Source organism: Cavia porcellus, unplaced genomic scaffold (assembly GCF_034190915.1).
Source record: "Cavia porcellus strain 051 isolate PalLab524CR breed Dunkin Hartley unplaced genomic scaffold, mCavPor4.1 scaffold_11, whole genome shotgun sequence".
In the NCBI taxonomy this organism is placed as follows: domain Eukaryota; kingdom Metazoa; phylum Chordata; class Mammalia; order Rodentia; family Caviidae; genus Cavia; species Cavia porcellus.
In genome coordinates this window covers 11,757,260-11,777,581 of record NW_026947494.1, presented here as the reverse complement: position 1 = coordinate 11,777,581, position 20,322 = coordinate 11,757,260, and the positions used below count along the sequence as shown (strand labels likewise).

The 20,322-nt window shown below is 45.1% G+C and overlaps 1 protein-coding gene and 1 long non-coding RNA gene across 4 annotated transcripts in view; one reads left to right on the top strand and one right to left on the bottom strand.

Moving 5' to 3' along the window:
• Window positions 1-2,226: 2,226 nt before the first annotated feature.
• On the bottom strand, window positions 2,227-14,832 carry LOC134478058 (uncharacterized). 3 transcript variants are annotated; one of them, XR_010050406.1, is made up of 3 exons: window positions 14,621-14,832; window positions 11,296-11,614; window positions 2,227-2,666 (listed from the first exon to the last, which is right to left on the bottom strand). It is a non-coding gene; the product is annotated as an uncharacterized LOC134478058 (long non-coding RNA). The 3 variants fall into 3 exon arrangements; XR_010050407.1 differs by lacking the exon at window positions 2,227-2,666 and adding an exon at window positions 10,881-10,898; XR_010050405.1 differs by lacking the exon at window positions 2,227-2,666 and having other exon boundaries at window positions 11,250-11,614.
• Ankh (ANKH inorganic pyrophosphate transport regulator) overlaps window positions 14,096-20,322 on the top strand; it is a 133,658-nt gene continuing 127,431 nt past the window's right edge. The window contains exon 1 of the mRNA XM_003466724.5: window positions 14,096-14,554. Coding sequence (XP_003466772.1) covers window positions 14,459-14,554 — 96 coding nt within the window. The 5' untranslated portion in view covers window positions 14,096-14,458. The remainder of the gene's footprint in view (window positions 14,555-20,322) is intronic.

Genomic DNA, 20,322 nt, shown 5'->3' with positions numbered 1-20,322 from the left:
GGGCTAAGTTGCTCAGGCTGGCCTTGAACTTACAATCTTTTTGCCTTAGCCTCCCAAGTAGCTGGTATTACAGGTGTGCCTGGCTGAATTTGAATTTTTACACTCATAGGTGAGGTCATATTGTCATTTTTGTTTTTCTGCTTTATTTTGTTGTTTTGAGACAGGGAATCAGTATGTTGTTCAAGCTGACCTTAAACTCACAGCAATCCTCTTGCCTCAGCCATCTGAGTTCTGAGATTACAAGTGATATTTATCTTTCTGTGCCTGCTGCATTTCAGTTAACATAATGTTCTAGGACTCACCTGCATGGTTGCAAATGACAAGGTGACAGGGTTTCCTTCCTTTGAAGGCTGAATAGTATTCCATTGTGTATATACACCATGGTGAGTGGTCACTTTGGTTGATTCTTTTTCCTGGCCATTGTGACTGGTGTTACCTTGGACATGCAGATGTTCCTTCATCATACTAATTTGATATCCTTTGGATTTGCTACAATCCAGCAGCCCCAGTATTGAAGATATTACACCAGAGCTTTTGAGGAACTTCCATACTTAGAGACAAGCAACTTAGCCCTGAGTCTTGGCTTCCTCCTTTGTAAAATGAGATAATAATGGTGTCCATTGCATGGGGTTTTGAAATTGGTGTTGCCAAAACTTGAGGTCAATTCTCCTCCTTGTCTTCCTCAGTCTATTAGAACTCTTTGTTACTTTCTCCACTTGCTTTGGAACTCAGCCCTTTCGCTCCTCTACCTTCTGCAGCTCCCCGGAGCATATGCCCCCTTCCTAGGCAGGCGTCTGCAGCACTGAGATTTGGTCCTTGGCCCTCATGTTTTCTCTCCCCCTTGATATCACTCAGACCACCCCCTCACCCATCAGCTTCCTGCTGAAGAGCCCTGCGTCAAATCCCAGCTTCGTCTCTGCCGTTGACTACACAATCCACTCAGCCCCTTTCTACAACACCTCATCTGTTGCCGCCCGGACATCACAGAGTTGACCCATCCACTCCAGACTCTTAGTTTCCATCTCCAGACCAGCATGGCTCCCTTCCTCTGATTCCTGTGTCAGAAGGTGATGCTTTTAGCTCGGGCTTGGGTTTTAGCTTGAGCTTTTTCTCTTGGTTTTACATCATATCCGAACCCATTAGCAAACAGTGCCATTAACCTTCAGAGAGTACCCTAAGTCCACCATCGCTCCCTCCTCCAGGTTTTCCTTGTGCCTTCAAGCCACACCCTCTCCTTCCCTCCCATTCGCCTCTCAGCTAGCAGACTAATTCCTTAAACACTGATGTCAAAATATCCGCTGCTCAACACTACAGTGATTTCCTCACTTCACTCAGACCTCAGGACCCCAACCAATCCCTCCTTCTCTTCCTTTGCAGTGGCTTCCCACATCTAAGGTAGGGCTGCTGCTCCTCTCTCAAAAGCAGACAGATACACACTCCACGGAGCAATCCCCTGGGGTCCCCTGTCCCCCTCTATCCTCATGCTAAGATACATTTCTTCATCTACTTGGTATTATATAGGTGTCTGTTGTCTGTCTCCCTAACAACTTGAAAATTCCATGAGAGCAGGGGTTTGTTTATTGCTGTATCCTAGAATGTGGTTGATACATTAAGAACTGTTGATCAACTGAATGAAATGCTGAATGAATGAGGCAATGCATGGGAAGCATGGGACTAGCAGTTCATGGATGGGATTCTTTGTCCAGGAGCTTTAAGCTCCCTATCTTCTCTCCTAGCCCTTTAGCCTCCGCAGTGCGAGGCTTAATCTTCCCCACTGGGATCTGGATAACAGCAGGAAAAAAGCAGCAGAGATTACTACTGCAAGAACACCCCCAGCTAGCTCTCCTCGGCTGTCACCAAGTTTGATTGTGACAGATATGCACCTAACGAGTGGTAGAATGACATGGTCTCCAAATAGAGCTGTCAAGTGCCCTGCTCCTCGGAGAGTCTCAGTACTAACAACAGATCGTGTTGGTGTGATCATGTGATTTTTTTTTTTCTTTTTGACACAGAGTCTTGTTTTGTAGTCCAAGCTGCTAGGACTCACTGGATAGCCCAAGACTGGCTTGAAATCGTAATCCTTCTGCCTCAGCCTCCTGAGTGCCAGTGTTACAGAGTGTATTCTCATGCCTGTCCTGTTATTTATTTTTTTCTGTCCTGTTATTTTTATATTCCAGATGTCTCAACAGTTTTTCTTGTCCCAGAGACAATACCTGACTCCCAAAATTTAAAAGAAGGGGGAGATTTATTTTGGCTCATGTTTCAGTCCATGTTCAGTTGGCTCCGAGGCAGGGTGGCATAGAAGAGAAGCCTGGTGGAGGAAAAGCTGCTCACCTCATGGCAGCCAAGAAGCAGAGAAAGATCATTGGGGGAGCCAAGGCGAGAGATGCACCCTTCCAGGCCAGGCCCCCAGGGCTGCCTCTTTCAGCCCAGCCCCGTGTCCCAACAGCAAGCAGCTGTGCCATTCACATCATCCAGACATCTTCCAAAGGTCCCACATCAGATTGCATGAGGCTCTGGGGGACATTTAGATATAAACCTTCCACCCCTGGCTCCCAAAATTCTTGTGTATGTCTGATTATGCGTAATGCATTATAGTCCATCACTAGTAGTTGGCAAAGTCCTCACAGTTCCAGCTCTGCTGAAAAGTCCAAGTGAGTGAGTCCCTGTAAAAAAATAAAAAGTTAAACACTTCCAACTTACAATGCCACAGGGTAAACATTCTCATCCAAAAGAGAGGAACAGGTGAATAGAAAGAAATAAGACCAAAATCCATAGCTCAACCATTCAATCCTGTAGTTCCACGCCCAGTCCCTGAGGCAAGTCACAATAAAGAGATGTTAACTCCAAAAGGCTTGGGTCCTAGCCGCTAGGCACTGACTACAGGATTCTGCACACATTCCAAGTTTCTGGTTTCTCTGACTTCCTAGGACAGGGTGTCCACTAGGAACTTTTGATTTCACTCTCACGGCTTCATCCACTACCCTTTGAGGGGCACGCTTTTGGCCTCCCACGCCTTCTGAAATCACGGCAGAAGCCTCTCTGGCCCTAATCTTGCATTCCACACTTAATACGCCTATAAAACCAGCACCACATGGATGACACCAAGGTCAGCCGCCAGTTTGAATAGCCAGGCGCTGTCGTATCCTGGCTGCAGAGATCTCCAACCACCTGGCTGGCTGTCTCAGCCTGCCCTCTTACCCCGACTCCCCAAGAAAATCGAAGGAAGAAAGAGTTATTTCGGTTCATGTTTCAGTGTAGTAGGCTGGCTCCAAGGCAACACAGCTTGGCACAGGGTTATGGCAGAGGAGCAGCTACCTCATGGCAGGGAGAAAGCAGAGGAGAGGGGAGGAGGTGAGGAGGAAGTTACACCCTTCTAGGCTATGACCTCAATGAGTCTCTGCTTCTAACCAAGTCCCACCGTCTAACAGCAAGTCAGCAATATCACCCTCACAATCCAGTGGCCTTCCAAAGATCCCCCATAGTCTATCACCTTCCAAAGGTCCAAGCTTTGAGCATATGAAGCTCTTGGGAGACATCTAGATATAAACTGAAACAGTTTTGGTCCAGACAGGACGCTGTAGCCAGAAAAGCCTTGGAGGCAAAACCAAGGAGCTCCATCTCCCCCACCCCTAGGAATTTACCTCTGGCGCCAAAAGAGTACCGATGGGCTACCTGTACATCCCTAATGCCCCTCAGGCACCACGCCAACCTAAGCTACATGTCTGCCCCGACCCCAGGGGGAGATGCCGCACCCCAGGGTGTCAGGGGTCTCTCCCTGCATTCTTAAAATAAAGGTCATTTATATTTCATACTTCTTATCTTTTCAGCCACCAGTCCCCACAATTCTATCATAAACCATAACCCCAGTCAACACTTTGATATTTCTGTGTCTTTATACCCCCTTACACTGACTCTGGAAATTAGCTTCCAATTTTGTTTTGTTAGGAAAACACAATTTATCTTTGATATTATTTATCTTTAATATTATTTATCTTTAATATTATTTATCTTTAATATTATTTTGTTTTAAAGATTGTATAAATCTAAATATATTAAATTCTGTGTGAGAAAAGTAAACTTTGGGAAAAGCAAACCAGATACACTTGTATGACTATTTGCATTGGAAACTGGGACATAAAGGTAATTTGTTATGATTCCACCCATTTTTTGAGCTTTGGACCATGTAGAGAACTACATGTAGAGAAGTGAACACACACTCAGCACATTATTGCAAACACACTTTAAGAGAACTTAGAGTCCTTGGGAATCACTGGAACACGGACAAGATGCTCTTCCTGCTGGGATGGTGCTGTACACAGCCAGCTCCCTGCACTTGGAAGGCATCCAAGCCAGTCTCAGACAAGGGTTGTCAGCAGGCAAAGTGCACGGCCACCACATGGGTGACTGACACACAGCCCTGGTGGCTGCAGCGGACCCAGCCAGCGTCAGGCACAAGCCAAAGGCCCACTGGTGGCCCCAGTACTTGGGAGAATTTGGAAAGTTGCTAAGCCAAAGACCCACAGAACTGAGTCTCAGTCCAAAACCAACGAAACCCCCGTCCACTCTAAGGGCAAAACACTTTCGGAGACATCTTGGCAGGACTCTTAGACAGAAGGAGACCAGGTCACTGACTCAGGGAAACCAGACCCTCTCTGGAGGGACCAAATCTTTGGAGGCATGGCTGGAACATTCTTGGGTGGGGCGTTTCGTTGAAAGACAAACAACTTCATAGCTCATCTCCACCCAAAACAAGTCTGCCTCTGAGCAGCCCCCGATGCCCGCTCCTCCTCGAGTCTGGCCACACCTGAAGGCTTCTCATGGCACTCCAGTCTTTGCCCTGGCTATGAGGACCTCTTTTGCCCAACCCCTGGCCTTTTTATGATTCCCCCCACAACTACCCACCCTAGCCTGCATGCTGACCTCTGTCAGGCCACCGGGGAGCTGCCTTCCTGACTATCTCTGTACCTTGGTGCACCTCAGGGACTAAAGAGGGACAAAAAGCCCAGCAGCTGAGTCCAGCTTTTGAATCAGAAACCTAAAATCGTAATTTACCATTTTCAGCAATGTGGATGATCAGGCCTGCATAATTGATGAATAGCTGTGGAGAGTTTGCACCCTTTCCATTTCCTGGCAGTCAGGTAGTAGGATCCAAGGACTGCGTTTGCACACATGTGTGTGTGTGCGCGCACACACACACACACACACACACACACACACACACAAAACCACTGCCAGAGAAAAGACTGCACCTGGGTTCAATTCCCAAGGCACAAAGCACAGCCAAGGTCTCCCAGGACCAGACAGCCAGCCTTTTCCCTTCCTCTAGACAGCTGGCTGCAAGGCTTACTATGCCAGGCAAGGTGAATCCAAGGCATCATTTCTCTGAGAAAGGCCACCCTGCCCCTATAAAGAAGAGAGCCTGGGTGGGATCCCTCTACTAACACATGGAAGACCCCAGAGTGGGTGCGGCTGTGCCCCAGCCTAAAAACATCTCACTAAGAGAGGCAGAGAGAACAGAGAATTTAGCACATACACAGGATTGTGAAGACTTAGTTGGAAAAAAGAATGCAAATTACCTCAATGATATTTTTTATTGATCTATATTGTAATAACAGTATTTTGGAATGTTTGGTTGACATTAAAGTTAACTCTACATTTCCTTTTTAATGAAGCTACTTGGCTAAATATATGGATTTCCTAATTCCTAGAACCTAAGAATAATACATTTATATGACAAAAGGTTCAATTTTTTCTTTTTCCTCTATCTATCTATCTATCGATCGATCGATCGATCGATCGATCTAGTGAAAGGGTCTCTCTATGGAGTTCAGACTGGCCTTCAACTCACTGTATAGACAAGCCTGGCCTCAAATTTATGGCAATCCTCCTGCCTCAGCCTCCCAAATGCTGGGATTATAGGCATGTGCCACCATGCCCAGCATCAGCATTTCTAAAAATAGGAAAAATTGGGATTGTGTAGGAACTTCCTGATAGAATGGCAATACTGCAGAGGGGCTAGACGTAACCTTGACTTGTCTTCTGTTGGAGAAGGAATACATTGGCAGTTGTCACTGAAAAAGTTAGCCTTGTTAGACAGAAGCATCCTTTTGTTTGGTTGGTTGGTGGGGTGGGAGGATAGGTTGGTGGGTGGTTTTTGTTTTGGAGGGACAAGGTCTCATTATATAGCCTAGGCTGGACTCAAATTCAAGATCCTCTTGCCTTAGTCTCCCAAGTGTTGGAATGGTAACTGTGCACCACCTTGATTAGCTTAGACAGATTATCTTTGAGAAACTGTACATCCAGAAGCTGCTGCTCCTCTCTGGAGTACCCACAGCCATAGTGAACAACACAACCCAATCTCCTGAACCGGGATAGGCACTCAATCCAAGCTGAGATACTCCAGGGCCTTTTTATTGAAATATAGACCTGGGAACCAAAGGGACCTAATAATAACTAAACTCAGAGGCTGTGGCGTGGCATTTTCATTTATTGCCCACCACCTGGACCAGCAAGGCAGAGGACTCCAGAATAGAGAGAGAGAAGGACAGATGAAGTCACAAAGGGGATCCTGATGGTAATTTAGTCCTGGTTCCAGTCTCTTTCTGTGGGATGTACCTGTATCTTCATAGTAAATCCCTCTTTCCTAGTGTATCAGTCTGTTTTCTGCTTCTATAATAACATACCTGTGGCCACGTAATCTATAAAGAAAAAACATTTATTTTGATACATGGTTCCAGTCCAAGTCTGAGGGCTTTCATCTGATGAGGCCTTCTCACTGACAGAGTCCCACATGGCAAGAAACACAAAGCACATGTGTGTCTCTCCCAGCCTCTTCGGCTTCTTATGAAGCCACCCCCATGCAATCACAGGCTCCACCGCAATGGCCTTATCCAAGCCTAATGTCCTGCTTCTTTATACCAGAATTGGATTAAGCTTCTACCTTCTTTATTTCTCACTTTCTTAGTTACTTTTCTCTCATTGCTGAGACAAAATTCTCAGCACCCAAGGTTAACCATAACAGTCACCATGAGGACTGGACTCCAGCTTGAGTTTCAGAGGAGACAAACACCAGCTGGTGTACACTGAAGTCTTTTTCATTCTACCAAAGACAGCTTCTCATGGGTGAGTTAGGAGACAAGAATGTAACTGAAATGAGTTTGGGAAAGCTATGCCATTCCCACCAGGACGGCCTCGGCCCTGCTCCAGGATGTTCCTGACTCCTGCAGCGTGGGGTAACCTTCCCCTCTGCTGTCTCCCCTCCCGTGTCTGTATCCCTGCCTTGGCTCCAAGCTAGTCATCACTTTTTAAATGCCTGCTCATTCCCCAGCGATGATTTGCTTTTGCCTGTGTCCTTTTTAGAGGAAGCTAGACTAGCAATCTATCATTATTCCACATTGCCAGCCCTTTTTATTTTTTGTGACAAGGTCTATTAAGTTACCTGGCTGGCCTTAAAGTTGAGATCCTCCAGTTTCCACCTCCTGAACAGCTGGGGTTATAGGCATACATCAGCACACCTGCTTTCTTTTTTTTTTTTTTTTTCTTTGTTTCTTTCTTTAGTTTTGTGAGACAGGTTTGTCCCTAGGCAAGGTTATGTAGACCAGGATGGCCTTCAATATTCAACTTTTCTGCCTTATCTTCCTGAGTGCTGAGATTACAAGCATGTACCACCACATTGACCCATGTCTTTTTAAACTAAAGCACAGGGCACAACACTGGTTTAACTCACCTCTAAAATTTCTTGAAGTTGCGTTAGAGTCTGTCTCTCAGTGGTAAAGCACTTATTTTGTATCTCAGTTACTTTTTCATATACCCGACACCCACAGGTCAAAGAAGGAAAGCTTTATTTTAGCTCAGTTTGTACAGCTTTCAGTCCATAGTCTCTGGCTCCCACGCAGGGTGGCAAGGCAGAGAGGCATGGTGGTGAGGCACAGGAGAAACAGCTCATGGCAAAGCAGACGGGAAGCAGCAGGGTTGACCCACCTCTTCCCACTGGGCTTCACTCCCACATCGCACCCAGCTATAAACCCATCAGTGGGCGAATCCACTATCCCACACCCACGATCTGGTCACTGCCCAAAGCCACACTATAAGGGCACATGACGCTTTGAAGGGGACATCTAGAAATAAGCCATCACACTTGGCATGAACAAGGACAAGCACCACAAAAAACAAATAAATACACTTATTTGAAGACTTGCTATTTTGTGACTTTGAATCTCACATGATCCATACAATTCTACCAATCACTCCCCCAGGTCCATTCAGCCTGAACTGTGGCTTTCATTTCTAAACTCAAGAGTGTAGCTTTCCTTGCAAATTAAACCCAGGCGAGAGGCAGTATAATGTCGTGATTTGGATATAAGCTCTTTTCCTAACCTCCTCATCTATAAAATGAGGGTGATGATAAATATTTCCTCCCTTAAGGAGTCCTGAGGATTGCAACAATGCACACAATGTGCAGAGTGCTTTTCCTGACATAGAAAACATTCAGTCCACGAGGTGTGAATAACAGTGATATTAGGGGCAGTGCACAGTTTTAGACTCCCATCTCCCATCTCCCATCCTCATGGACCCTTCACCAGCTACCTACATGTTAAGTATGCAGCTCCAGTCTCCTTCCCAGGAGGCTGGAACTTCTGAGTTCTGCACGCACTCCCTGGTTCTCTCCAGCCCAGATTCTTGCTTGTTCTTGCTGTTCACACCTGCCTTGGGATGGGCTGTAGGATGATTCTCTGAGAGGAGCTTCCACAAGGCTTATGATCCCCTATGAATAGAGAAGGACCAGTGTCTGCACGCAATGTGCAGCTCATGTGGTCAGAGGCTCTTTGCACAACCCACATCCGATCCTCCTGGACTGCTTGGAAAAACTCAGGCACCTGGGACACGACTCTACCTAGAGGGAGATTCATCATCCAGGTGAAACTGGGACTCTGCATTTTAAGTGTACTTTTTAAAGTGGCTTGATGATGCATAGCTTTGGTTATGTGTGTTAGTATTGGAAGAACCAGATTTACTTACTAGTTGCGAGATCTTAGACAATGCTGAATGTTGTATTTAGTACACACACACACAAACACACACAGAGATTTACTAATAGGAGCAAATTCATAAGGTTATTTTTGAGGATTAAATAATAAGATTGCATCCTACGGTCTTGCTAGATAGCCTGTATTAGTTCTGGGATTCATAGAATCTCTGGGATTTCTCTACATAAACTATCATATCATCTGTGAATGAAGAATTAGTTTTTTTCCAATGTGTTTGCCTTTTATTTCTTTTATATGCTTGATTGCACTGGCTAGGACCACCAATATCATGACAAGTAGCAACAGTGAGATGGTCCCAAATTTAGGGGATTCCCGTTCACTTCTTTTTTTTTTTGTCTTTTTTATCGGTACTGAGGATCGAACTCACAACTGCCTGCTTGCAAGGCAGGCGCTTACGCCGTTGAGCTAAATCCCCAGCCCCTCCCATCCACTTCTTCAACCATAATATACTCAGTGTCTTACACTGTGCCTGGCATACATTAGCACCAAGAAGAAGTTACTGAATTCAACAAAGTTAGTTCCGTCTAAAGATAAAAATTACATTGTTTTCACTGGTACCTCACCCAACCAATGCATCTATTGAGTTACAAATAAAAACCTATAATCTATAGTAAAGAGGTACCATACTGCCAATATAATTAAATTAGAAACTCCCCGCCCCTAGTATTAGGGGTTGAACTCAAGGTCTTCACAGTGAGCTACAAACCACCACCTCCCTTTTAAGGCAGGGTACCGCCAAATCACTGAATCACTCAGGGTAAACCAGCAACTGCAATCCTCCTCCCACCACCTCCCCGAGGGCTAGGATTATAGGCCCGTATCACCACATCTGGCTGGAAACATTTTCAAGTATAAAACTCCTCTAGCAGGGCTTGCGAATTTAGGGATAGGCTATGTACTTAATGTGCAGCTAGTGCTGTACCACTTGCCTGTCTAATGAATTGGTACCAAATTAGTCAACTTAAAAAGAGAAAACAGGGACCAAGGATTTAGCTCAGTGGCATAAATGCCTGCCTTGCAAACGTTCAGTCGTTGAGTTCAGTCTCTGGTATGGATTTTAAAAAAAAGAGAGAGAGAGAAAACAGATCTAATTAAAATGCAGTGACAAGTCAAAGGGCCACTGCCGTTCTTCCTTGTCTTTGGGATAGAAAGTGTGAGAAGCAGGAGAATTGATTTTAGACATTATCAAAATGCTGAAAAGGTCCGGACTGTTTTAACTGTGTGATAGAAAACATAACACTTAATGCCTTGGTGATTAAGCATGAAAAACTTGATTAAAACATTATTTCACATGTACTTAGTGTCACATAGAATGGGATATAGACAAGAGAGCAGAAATAGATGTAATAGGGCTTAGAACAGTTCCTACCTGGGAACTTAATGTTCTATGGTAGATATCAGACTGATGTGCTAGAAATACAAACTAATGTGACCCCTCTTCTTATTGCCAAAATATAAAATGGAAAAGAAATGATCAAAAGGAGCTAGATTTACAGAGGAAACCTTTCTGAAGGATGCAATATTTCCAAAATGCTTTAAAGAAATTAACGCACTTCAGATAGGGAGCGAGAGTAAAAATGTAAGCTTTATAAAATATCTTTAATTACAGCCGTTTTATGTTGTGCTGGTTATTCAAATAAATCAAGCAGATTTAAAGAAAGAGTGGAAAAAAGAGCAATGAAAAAGTAGCTACATTTTGACCTCTGTTTCATCTCTCTGTTCACAAAGAAGTCTCAGACTTCCAGGTTTGCAAAGTCAGAACAAATTACATATACACTTACCTTGTGTGTCACCAAGTTAGAAAATCATCAACTGCTCACCTTTGTAAAACACCTTACTTCCAAATTCCTGCAAGTTAATTAGTGTTGGCCATTGTTATTTTTGAGTAGCATCAACAGAATTCATCCAAAAAAACTTAATTCTGTGGTTCAGGCCTTTTTTAGAGGTAACAGTTAATATTCAACCAATATAAAATGCTATCAGTTTATATGGTTGACCTGAAAATGGTCTCCCCAAATATTTTATTGCCTGGTAATTATAGAGAAATAAAAAACATATAAAACAGCAATGTGTGTGTGTGTGTGTGTGTGTGTGTGTGTGTGTGCTTTCATTGAAGCTGCCTCAAATCTTTCTCACAGAATAAGAAGATAATAAACAAGAAAAAAAAACTTGGGTAAATTTTTTGTCTGCTGCCCATAATTGTCCTTGGGAGTTAGTTTTATTTTTTAACATGTAAAACACAAACCTTTCCAAAGTCAAAATCAGATAGTAAGGTCTATTCAGAGAAATCTTTCTTCCATCCTATTCCGCCAGGTTCTCTTCCTAAAGATAAACATTTAATTAATTTCGAGCCCATCCTCCTAGTGTGCTTTCACAAACACAAACGAATTCACATGTAGACATCTGTCCACCTGTTTTCATGTCTCTTCCACTGTCCCTAAAAGAGCACACCATTTTACAGTTTGGCACCTTGTTTTTTCACTGAAGATATTTTGCAGATCTCTCCAGATCAGAAATCTTCCGCGTTCCACTTCATTGCCCAGTTTGAAACATCAGTGCGATCCCTGTAAAACATCATTAACCAAGTCATTAAAAGTGAGAACTGTAACTCTTGGCAGTTTAGCTCGTCCTGCTTATCTATGGCACGTTTCCATTTTGCGATAATTTATCCACATCTCTCGCCCCTGTTTCCAACTGCTGGCACATGCTGAGAGCCCAGAAAAACAGATTCTGATCATTTGCCCAGGCAAAGCACAGCAAGGTTGCAGGCTCACATGACATGAGACGGCAGAAGGAGAAAGAAACCATTTCTCTTTTTGCTCTCTAGAAGCTAATACTTCATCAGAAATCATGACTTCATCAAAAGGATGAGGTTTATATGAATGCAGTGAAGTGGACTAGAAATGGAGATCTCCCCTTCCCACACCAGTGAGCCTTGGGGCAAGGTGGTGGGTGCTGGACCCAGATGTGGACTGTTAGCCTTCAGTCCATACAGTGCACTCTATGGGGGTGGGGCGGGGGAATGACTCATCTGAAAGATGGACACCACTCTCTGGGACTGTCCTCCATCAGAACTCTTAAATAAGTTGGTCACCCCAAATACAGGACATACGATAATCATGTGACCAACATAGATAACTCTGCAAGATGGTTCCACTCCTTTGTTTCTATCTGTACTAACAATGCTCCGAAATCTAGACAGCGTTCTCCTTAATCAAAGACGACACTCCTGAAATCTTCATTGCAAACATACTCTCATAGAAGCACGGACGGCAAGCTTTCATCGATTTGACTACAATTTTCTCACTATTCCTCTTTAAGACCAAAAAAACGGCAGCAGCAACAGCAGCAGCAAAGTGACAACCCTGTCCCTGAAGCAAGCTGGCCTGGATGACCACTGATCTAGGACCTCATCAATCTCCCCTCCTAGACGAAGGTCAGCATCATTTGCTCACTGTTAGCCTACAAAAATCTAGGCTAAGGGGATAGATAAACCATGAGGCCTTATTTGCTTTAGAAATGAACTTATTTTTTTTCCCCCGGAGAATTCTTTTAGTAACTAGTGTCTTTTGTGTACTTAAAGTAATAATCAACTATTTTCAAACACACTTTCCAGAAACTTGCTTCTGAGGAGAGTTCTGTACACATGAACTTCCTGTTCTGCGGGGGGCGGGGGGGGAATCTCTTAAATGCTGCAGTTTGACATATTTAACACAATAAACAATTATCAAAGTTTTGTTTTAATTATGGGTGATGTAATTTGGGGTTACCAGCAACTATAAGGTAAGTTAGCTTGGTATTTTTCAAGGCCTCATCAGGCTGTGTGGAATTTTAAAAGGTACTTTAAAGAGTATAAAACATGGGAATGTTTAAAACTTTCAATATAGTAGTGAAATACCTTCACTTAGTACTTTGGGGTCTCAGGCTCACTATTAATACAAGCTACAAAGCAAAATTGAGGTCAGAACAAAATATCCTATCTTCTTTCCTCCGCTCCCCCACTCCAGTAAGGGGGATTGAACCCAAGGAGCTATCTTTGTGTTTTTATTATTTTATGTTGAGGCTGGGGCTTCCTAAAATGGCCCAGGCTGGCCGCGAACATCTGTCCTACTGCCTCGGCCTCCCGAGTAGCCGGGATTACACGTATGGGACTCCAGGCCCAATTTCCCTATTACTTTGATAATAAATTATTCCAATTCATTATGCTTATTAAACTTTTTAAAAGGTGTGTGTACGGGGCACAAAATAATAAGCGCAGGACAGGCTACCTAATTTTCTCGGTATTATTAAATATTAAAATGAAAACGCACAGTCCCTCGTTAACCCACTGAGACTTTCAAAAGGGCGACTTGCAGGATGTCAACCCGCACAGGTCAGGTCGCAAACCCTCGAGCCAGCTCTGTCGTTTCGCAGGGTCGCAGCCCTGCTGCAATGGTGCGCCAGGCCAGGCCGGGAAGGTCGCGGAGGTGTCACACGACCGAGTTTTAGGGAAGCTGCTCAGCACAGCGAATTCCTCGGAAATCATTCGGCCCCAGTGTTTGCTGTAAAACCACAGATTCCCTTTCTTTTTTATTTTAAGAGAAGCTTTGCGAATTGAGATTTCCCTTTTTCATTTCTTTTTGTGTCATTTTTTTAAACAGTCTCACATCGGTAGCAAACTACTGGCCCCAAGTCCGCGCGGTCCCCGCCGACCTCCGCAGACGCCTGGAAACCCGGGAGGGCTGCACCTCCGGGCTCGGCTTCGGACCTCGCGGGGGTCTCCCCCGGTCCCCAGGCCGGCTCCCCGCCGGGCCGCGCGGCCGCCAGCCCCGCGCCCTCTCCAGGGCGCCCGGGCGCCGGGCCCTCTCTCCCGGCGGCGCAGGACCTGCCTCCCGCGTGACCCGCGCCGTGCGGGCGCAGCGCCCCCCGCGGCCGCGCCGGGAGCAGGCGGCGGCTCGGCGGCGGCGGAGGCGGCGCCCGGCCCGGCCCGGCCCGGCCCTGCAGCCCCCCCCGCGCCGCGTGTCCGCGCCTCCGCGCCCGCCCCTGGCTTCCTCCGCGCGGCGGCGGTGGCGGCGGCGGGGCCTCGCGCGCGCGGTTATTTATTTATTTCCGGGCCGGCGCGCTTATAATGGAGCCGCTGTGCGCGGAGCCTCCCGCCGCCGCCGCCGCCGCCGCCGCCGCCGTCCCTCCTCTTTTTTTTCCCGGCAGATCTTTGTTGTGTGGGAGGGCAGCGGGGATGGACTTGAGCTTGCGGATCGCCTGCTAGAGCCGCCGCGCTTGGAGAGGGCGCCGCAGCCGCCGCCCCGAGGCCCCGCCGCTCCGGCTCCGGCTCCGGCTCCGCCTGCCGCGCCCGCTCGCCCCTCGCCTCCTCGCGCAGCCCCTCGCCTCGCGGCGGCAGATGTGTGTGGGGTCAGCCCACGGCGAGGACTATGGTGAAATTCCCGGCGCTCACGCACTACTGGCCCCTGATCCGGTTCCTGGTGCCCCTGGGCATCACCAACATAGCCATCGACTTCGGGGAGCAGGTAAGCCCGGGGCGCCCCCTGCCCGCCGCCGGCACCCCGCGCCCTGCAGCCGGTGTCCGCTCTCACCCTGCCTCGGCCTCAATCGGGCGCCGCAGCCCGGGGATGAGCAGTGGGGAGTCACCTGCTATCACCCCTCTTCTATCCTGGAACAGTCGGTTGGGTTTGCAGCTTGACCAGGATGACTTTTCCAGCACCCCATTCCCCCACTTGCCCCCTAGTTATTCAGGAGACTTTTCCAGCTCTCTCTGGAACATGATGAAAGACTGGGCGGTGTGGAACTTCACCTACAGAAGGGCTGTCGTGCATAGGGGGAGTATTATGTAATTTGTGATTATGTAAATGTCAGGTCCATAACTAACATGTAGTTTCTAGTAGTTTGAGTGCTGGGAGGTTTCCCTGCTGGGTGGTGATGGTGTGTGGGGAGGGGAAGATTTGGTCGTAGAAGGTCTCCAGGTGGATAGCCCAGGTACTTGTAATTTTTAAATATTTGTTTTGTAGTCTAGGTAAGGACTAGGGGTGTCCCAAATGTGTTTGGTTAAATGGACTCCTGGGTATTTGTACTTAAGGATTTCTTTTTTTCTTTCTTTCTTTCTTTCCTTTTGCCTTGTTGGATCACTAAAAAGGGGCGCACAGTTGGGCTTGGCGTTTCTTTCTCACGTTTTCTGCAGGTGGCATCATTGCAGTCATAGCGCTGCAGACTCTTGTGGAGGGGTGCTGGTACCTGCACTGTGCCTGTGGGGACCTTGTGTTCGCAGGGCCTCCAGCCGGCTGCAGCCGCGTTCTCGGGCCCAGGACAGGATTTGCTGATGGGCGCTACATGTTTTCTGAATATTAACTTAGACCTGCTTTTTTTGCAAATTGGATCATTTCTCTTTATTGTGCTTCAGAGCAGTTGGAATAAAATGCTTTTATTTCATTATGAGTTGTTTTTTTTTTATTTTTGGAGGGAGGAATTGAGGACAGATAGACACACATACGTCCAGCCACCCACTGGGCAGGTGTATCGGCCTCTCTGTAGTCAATGATGATTCATAACGTCAGTAATTTACAAATCCTAGGGTGCAGGGGTGCAGGGGTAAACGCAGTATCTCTCACGTGCTTTCGAGGTGACTAAGTGCAGAATCAAAAATAAAACACTTCATTTGCTTTTAAGTCTCTGGCTTGTCAAGAACAAGAGGATAGCAGAATCATTTTAAATGCCTTTCGGATGATTTCCTATGACTGTAAACACCAGTGTATGAATTTCCTTACAAAATGTGGACAGAACTTTTAGAATGGGCATCCTGCTATGTGCAGGATTCTGCCGAAAGTTGAATAAGCTGCATGGATATGAACGTAGGAAGACGCTGCACACAAACAGTCTCTGAGCTCCCAGCCTCTGTGCAGCTGGCCTGGTGTGCAGAGACCTCATCCCTCTGTCCAGGGCCTCCCACTGCTGTTCACCACCAGCACTGTCTATTGCATATAGATTTCTCTGTCATTTTATAGATCAATCAAAGAAGAAAACCAAATGTTACTGAATACCTATTCTATCAAAACTAGCAAAACCTATTATTACTTTTCTTGTGTGGTTGTGACAGTAATTTCAGAAGGTGGGGTAGGTTGAATTCTACATTGAAAAAAAAGTTATATGGATTAGACTGACTGCTTTTGAATTATTAAGCACTACCACCATAGCCAAGAATGAGAATATATCTGTTATTGAAGGGAAACTAATGTTTGTTGGCACCTATAGATATAGAAAATGCTTGTGATAAAATACTAAAATTATCCTTATGTCCATTTTCACAGATTGAGGAGCTAAAGTGTAAGTGACTTCCTTTCACTGATGGAGCTCCTACTATGTGCCAATGCTAGGGAAGAGTGAGAGGCCTGGGCATGGGAAGCTTTTTGCCCACAGTCACAGGCATTGGGTGGCAGAGCTGAGGTTCACTCTCCTGCCCACCTGGGCTCTTCTGTCTGCCTCCTCCACTAAAGCTTAAGAAATGATGTTTGCCTAAGAATCTTAGAGACTTAGGAATATCTTCTACCTTTTTTGCTTCAATCTTGTTGTCATGCCTTGAATTGTATTTTAATTTTTCTTTTTCCTTTCCTTTTTTTTTTTTTTTTTTTTTGTGACAGGGTCTTACTATGTAGTCCAGGCTGCCCTGGAACTCACTATTTTATTCCAGCCTGGCCTTGAACCTGTGTCGATCCTCCTGTCTCAGCTTCCAACTATTGAGATTCCAGGTGTGCGCCACCACACCCAGTTCTTATCTTGAATTTCAACATGTTCACGACAGGGCAAATGTCTTGCTGCCTGGTGGCAGTGGGTAAACCACTGGTGGTACATGCATGATTGTTTTGTCAGGTGGCATGGGACAGTCTCATCTGGTGCTGTAGGCTGCCCAGTAGAAGTCATGTGTGTACCACCAGTGTTTCAAGCTGGCCAGATTGTGTTAAACACTTAGTCAATGTGGGACTGCCATAAAAAGGGTTCCCGGAAGGGGACATTGTAACCAGGAAGTTCATTTAAGAAGATCTGAATTACTCAGATAATTACATCAAAACCATACCTTTTAAAAAATAAGATTGGCATAACCTTTGGTCAAGGGAAGAAAATACGTAACAACTGATAGCAACAATAAAATTACTTATAAGTCAGTATTTATCATTACAACAGTACGGATTGCTAAGGAAAGAATAATGCCGGGGTACATTTTAAAGTGCATGTCTTTTAAAGTATCTGGAAATGTCCATTTGATCTCTCCGTGTTCAAAGGGCTGTTATCTCTCAGTTAAAAACTAAATTTGGTACAAAGTCCCTGAGTTCCTTAAAAGCCAGGCTTTACAAATTCCGCAGAAAAAAAATTAGAGAACTCGTTTGAAAGCTACTTAAATAGCACTTAAAATGTTAAGGAGAACATTGCTACAAAGACTTTGAAAGACAAAGGTAGTCACATTGTTCTCAGTTGACAGAAAGTATGTTGTGTGTGATGCCAGGTAATTTACTCCTCCGGCTTCATGCGATAACTCTAGCTATTTTAAATAGCTCTGCGTGAGTCAGTGAATTTGGTAGGGCGCAGTGTGACCATTCCAAACCTGAGATACTTAATCTGTGAATGAAGAGTTTTGCATAGAGATCGTTACAATCACCAGAGTCAGATGTGTGGTGCGAACGAGTTTTCTCAGTCTACCCTTTCTAACTTAGGAAAGCCCCTGTGTCATTTAGGAAACTTAGAATTAGTCTTTCAACTGTCAGAGAATCTTGTATTAATGACATAAAATGAAGGGGAAAAAAAGAGAAAGACAAACCCCAGAAAAACGAGGTTAATGAATGTTCTTGCTGTGTGTGGAGTAGTGAAGTGCAGCCAGTGTCCCAAAAGACAACAAGTAAAAGTTTCCCTGAGACCAGGATGTATGGCAATAAAAAGGCTAATGCAGTGGGTGGCTCTGGCCCCTACGGGAAGGGGCTCCGCCCAGTGTCCCCGAGCTGGGCTTTCCCCGCTGCAGAGCTGGCACTGGGTGGACCAGTGTCCGTGCACAGCGCACTCCACCGCGCTCAAAGGCAGAACAATGTAAAAGCCCAGTTTCTGTTTCACTCATTCACTTTATCTTATATTAGCTAATTTAATGAAGTACATTTCAAAATAAATGCTTTTCCTAATCATCAAGGTGACCTGTGCTAATTGTTTAAAGTTTAAGTACTGGAAGAAAAAGTAGAGGTCGGATGTACCTTTAATTCTACTCTGGGAAGAGAGCTCTTTTAACAATTTGGGTATCTCCTGCTCACTTATTGTTTAGCACAATGGAGGAAATGTTTGTGTGTGTCCCTGTGTAGTGTGTGTGTGTACGTTGTTTCACAGAACGCAGAAGCATTTTCCCAGATCATTTAGAAATACTTGCATATGAGACTGGGCTTAGCATCCCTCCCCCACCACACAGAGCAAAAGTACTTCAGAATGGTTTTATGGGGCAGCATAGTGTCTGATGACATGAGCGTGCTGTACCTCCCTTTGTGACCCTGTTGTTTAAACACAGGCTTCTTCTTTGAATTTTGCAATATAGAAGTTTCAGGGGACTACTGCATGTGCGAAGAAGTAGATAATGTGCTTTCTCTGACTGCCTTGAGTTTTGTGCCTGGAATATTTTGGCGCCTATTGCAGTTTCTCATTCATACATAGAAAATGAGGTCACACCAGCCCTGCAGTCCATATTTAGTTAAGGACACTGTGACCCCAACCTCGTTGGTCTAGTGGATCTTCACTTGCCTCCCGTGTTTCCCAAGTCTCTTTAAACATACATCTACATTTAAAGCCCTTCTTTTTAGATCCGTTAGGTGACCACATTGTTTTGAGAGCCTCAAAGGTACATTCCTGTGGTTGGTTGGTTGGTTGGTTTACTCATTCATTCATTTATTGGTGGTTGCATGATTAGCCTAAATACTACTTTGTCAGAATCCTTCTTTCCAAGCATGTGCTTTGGACATCAAGCTAGTGACTATGTCTCTTTCTAGTAACACACTAAATTCTTTAAAAGCCATTTGAAGTGTCATATGATATACATATATTCAATGATATTACAGTGTAATATCATTTATAGCATGATAGCATTCGTTAGATGTGACAGTCACACAGCTTTACATTAGTGGTAAGGGATTTGGTGTCCATTTCTTTTCCAATCTTCCTTTTTAAATTTGGAATAATGGCCAGGTTTGTTGGGCGACAGGAAGACAGTTCTGGGATGGGCAGTCATTCCTTCCATGACGTGCTTGAGCTGGAGTAAATAAAAAATGGTAAACTTAAAGTAGCCTCAGTAGGTCTATATATTTTAAAAAGATAAATGTATTATTTTGGGGGCACATATGACATTATTTGCTGTGCTGCTGAAATAAAACTATTTTCTGCAACATTGTCTATATATATAAATGAAGCACGTGGGTGAATTTTTTTGAGAACTGAAGCTTATTCTTTTAAGTGCAAATCGTTGAATTTCCCTTTTTTATATGTAAACTAGTGTTACATATCTAACCTACATTACACATTTCTCTACCTTATTAAATAAATATAAAAATGTAATGTGACATTTTTAGAGGCCTGTCAATGTCTGTCTTATGCGGAGGGATTAAGAATATCTCCTGACAGGTGACAGATTACTCAGTGAAGAGTTTGACACCAGCCAGTGGGAGCTAAGTTGACTGTCCCTGGGCCCTGCATGGCCATTATTCTCGTGGGCTTCTTGAAACCTTAGATGCATCATGGTTTGGTTTGGCTTTGTCTTAACTTTCAGGCCATGTATCCGCTCATTACTTTGCTACTAATCCGGCGCCAACTGCCAGTTTTCTTGTTGCACTGTGTGCCCATCTAACCTCTCAGTGATGCTGACAAAGTGCAATAAAAATTGCCAATACATTCAGAATCCTTACCTTTTAATTTTCTGCTTTAGAACTGTTGTGGCCTAGGAAACTAAAATTCATTAGCATGCCAGGAAAAATGAAACATAAATAACGTTGGAAGACCTCCTTTGGGGAAAGCGTGTGTACCCATTTGTGACACTTGTTTTGCCTCGTTAATTTTACTTCTGTTCAAGGGAGATTCCTGAGTCAAGGAGAGCCAGACGGTGACGTTGGTGCGGAGCGGGAAGCATTGCTATACTTGACACAGCCCCTGCCCTCAGATCGCTTAGATCCTGGTTAGGCAACACACCTGCAACACCTTGCGCTCACAGCAGTGCGGAGCATCATGCCTGACGGGGTAACGCAGTTTATTATAACCCATGCTGCTGTGCTCT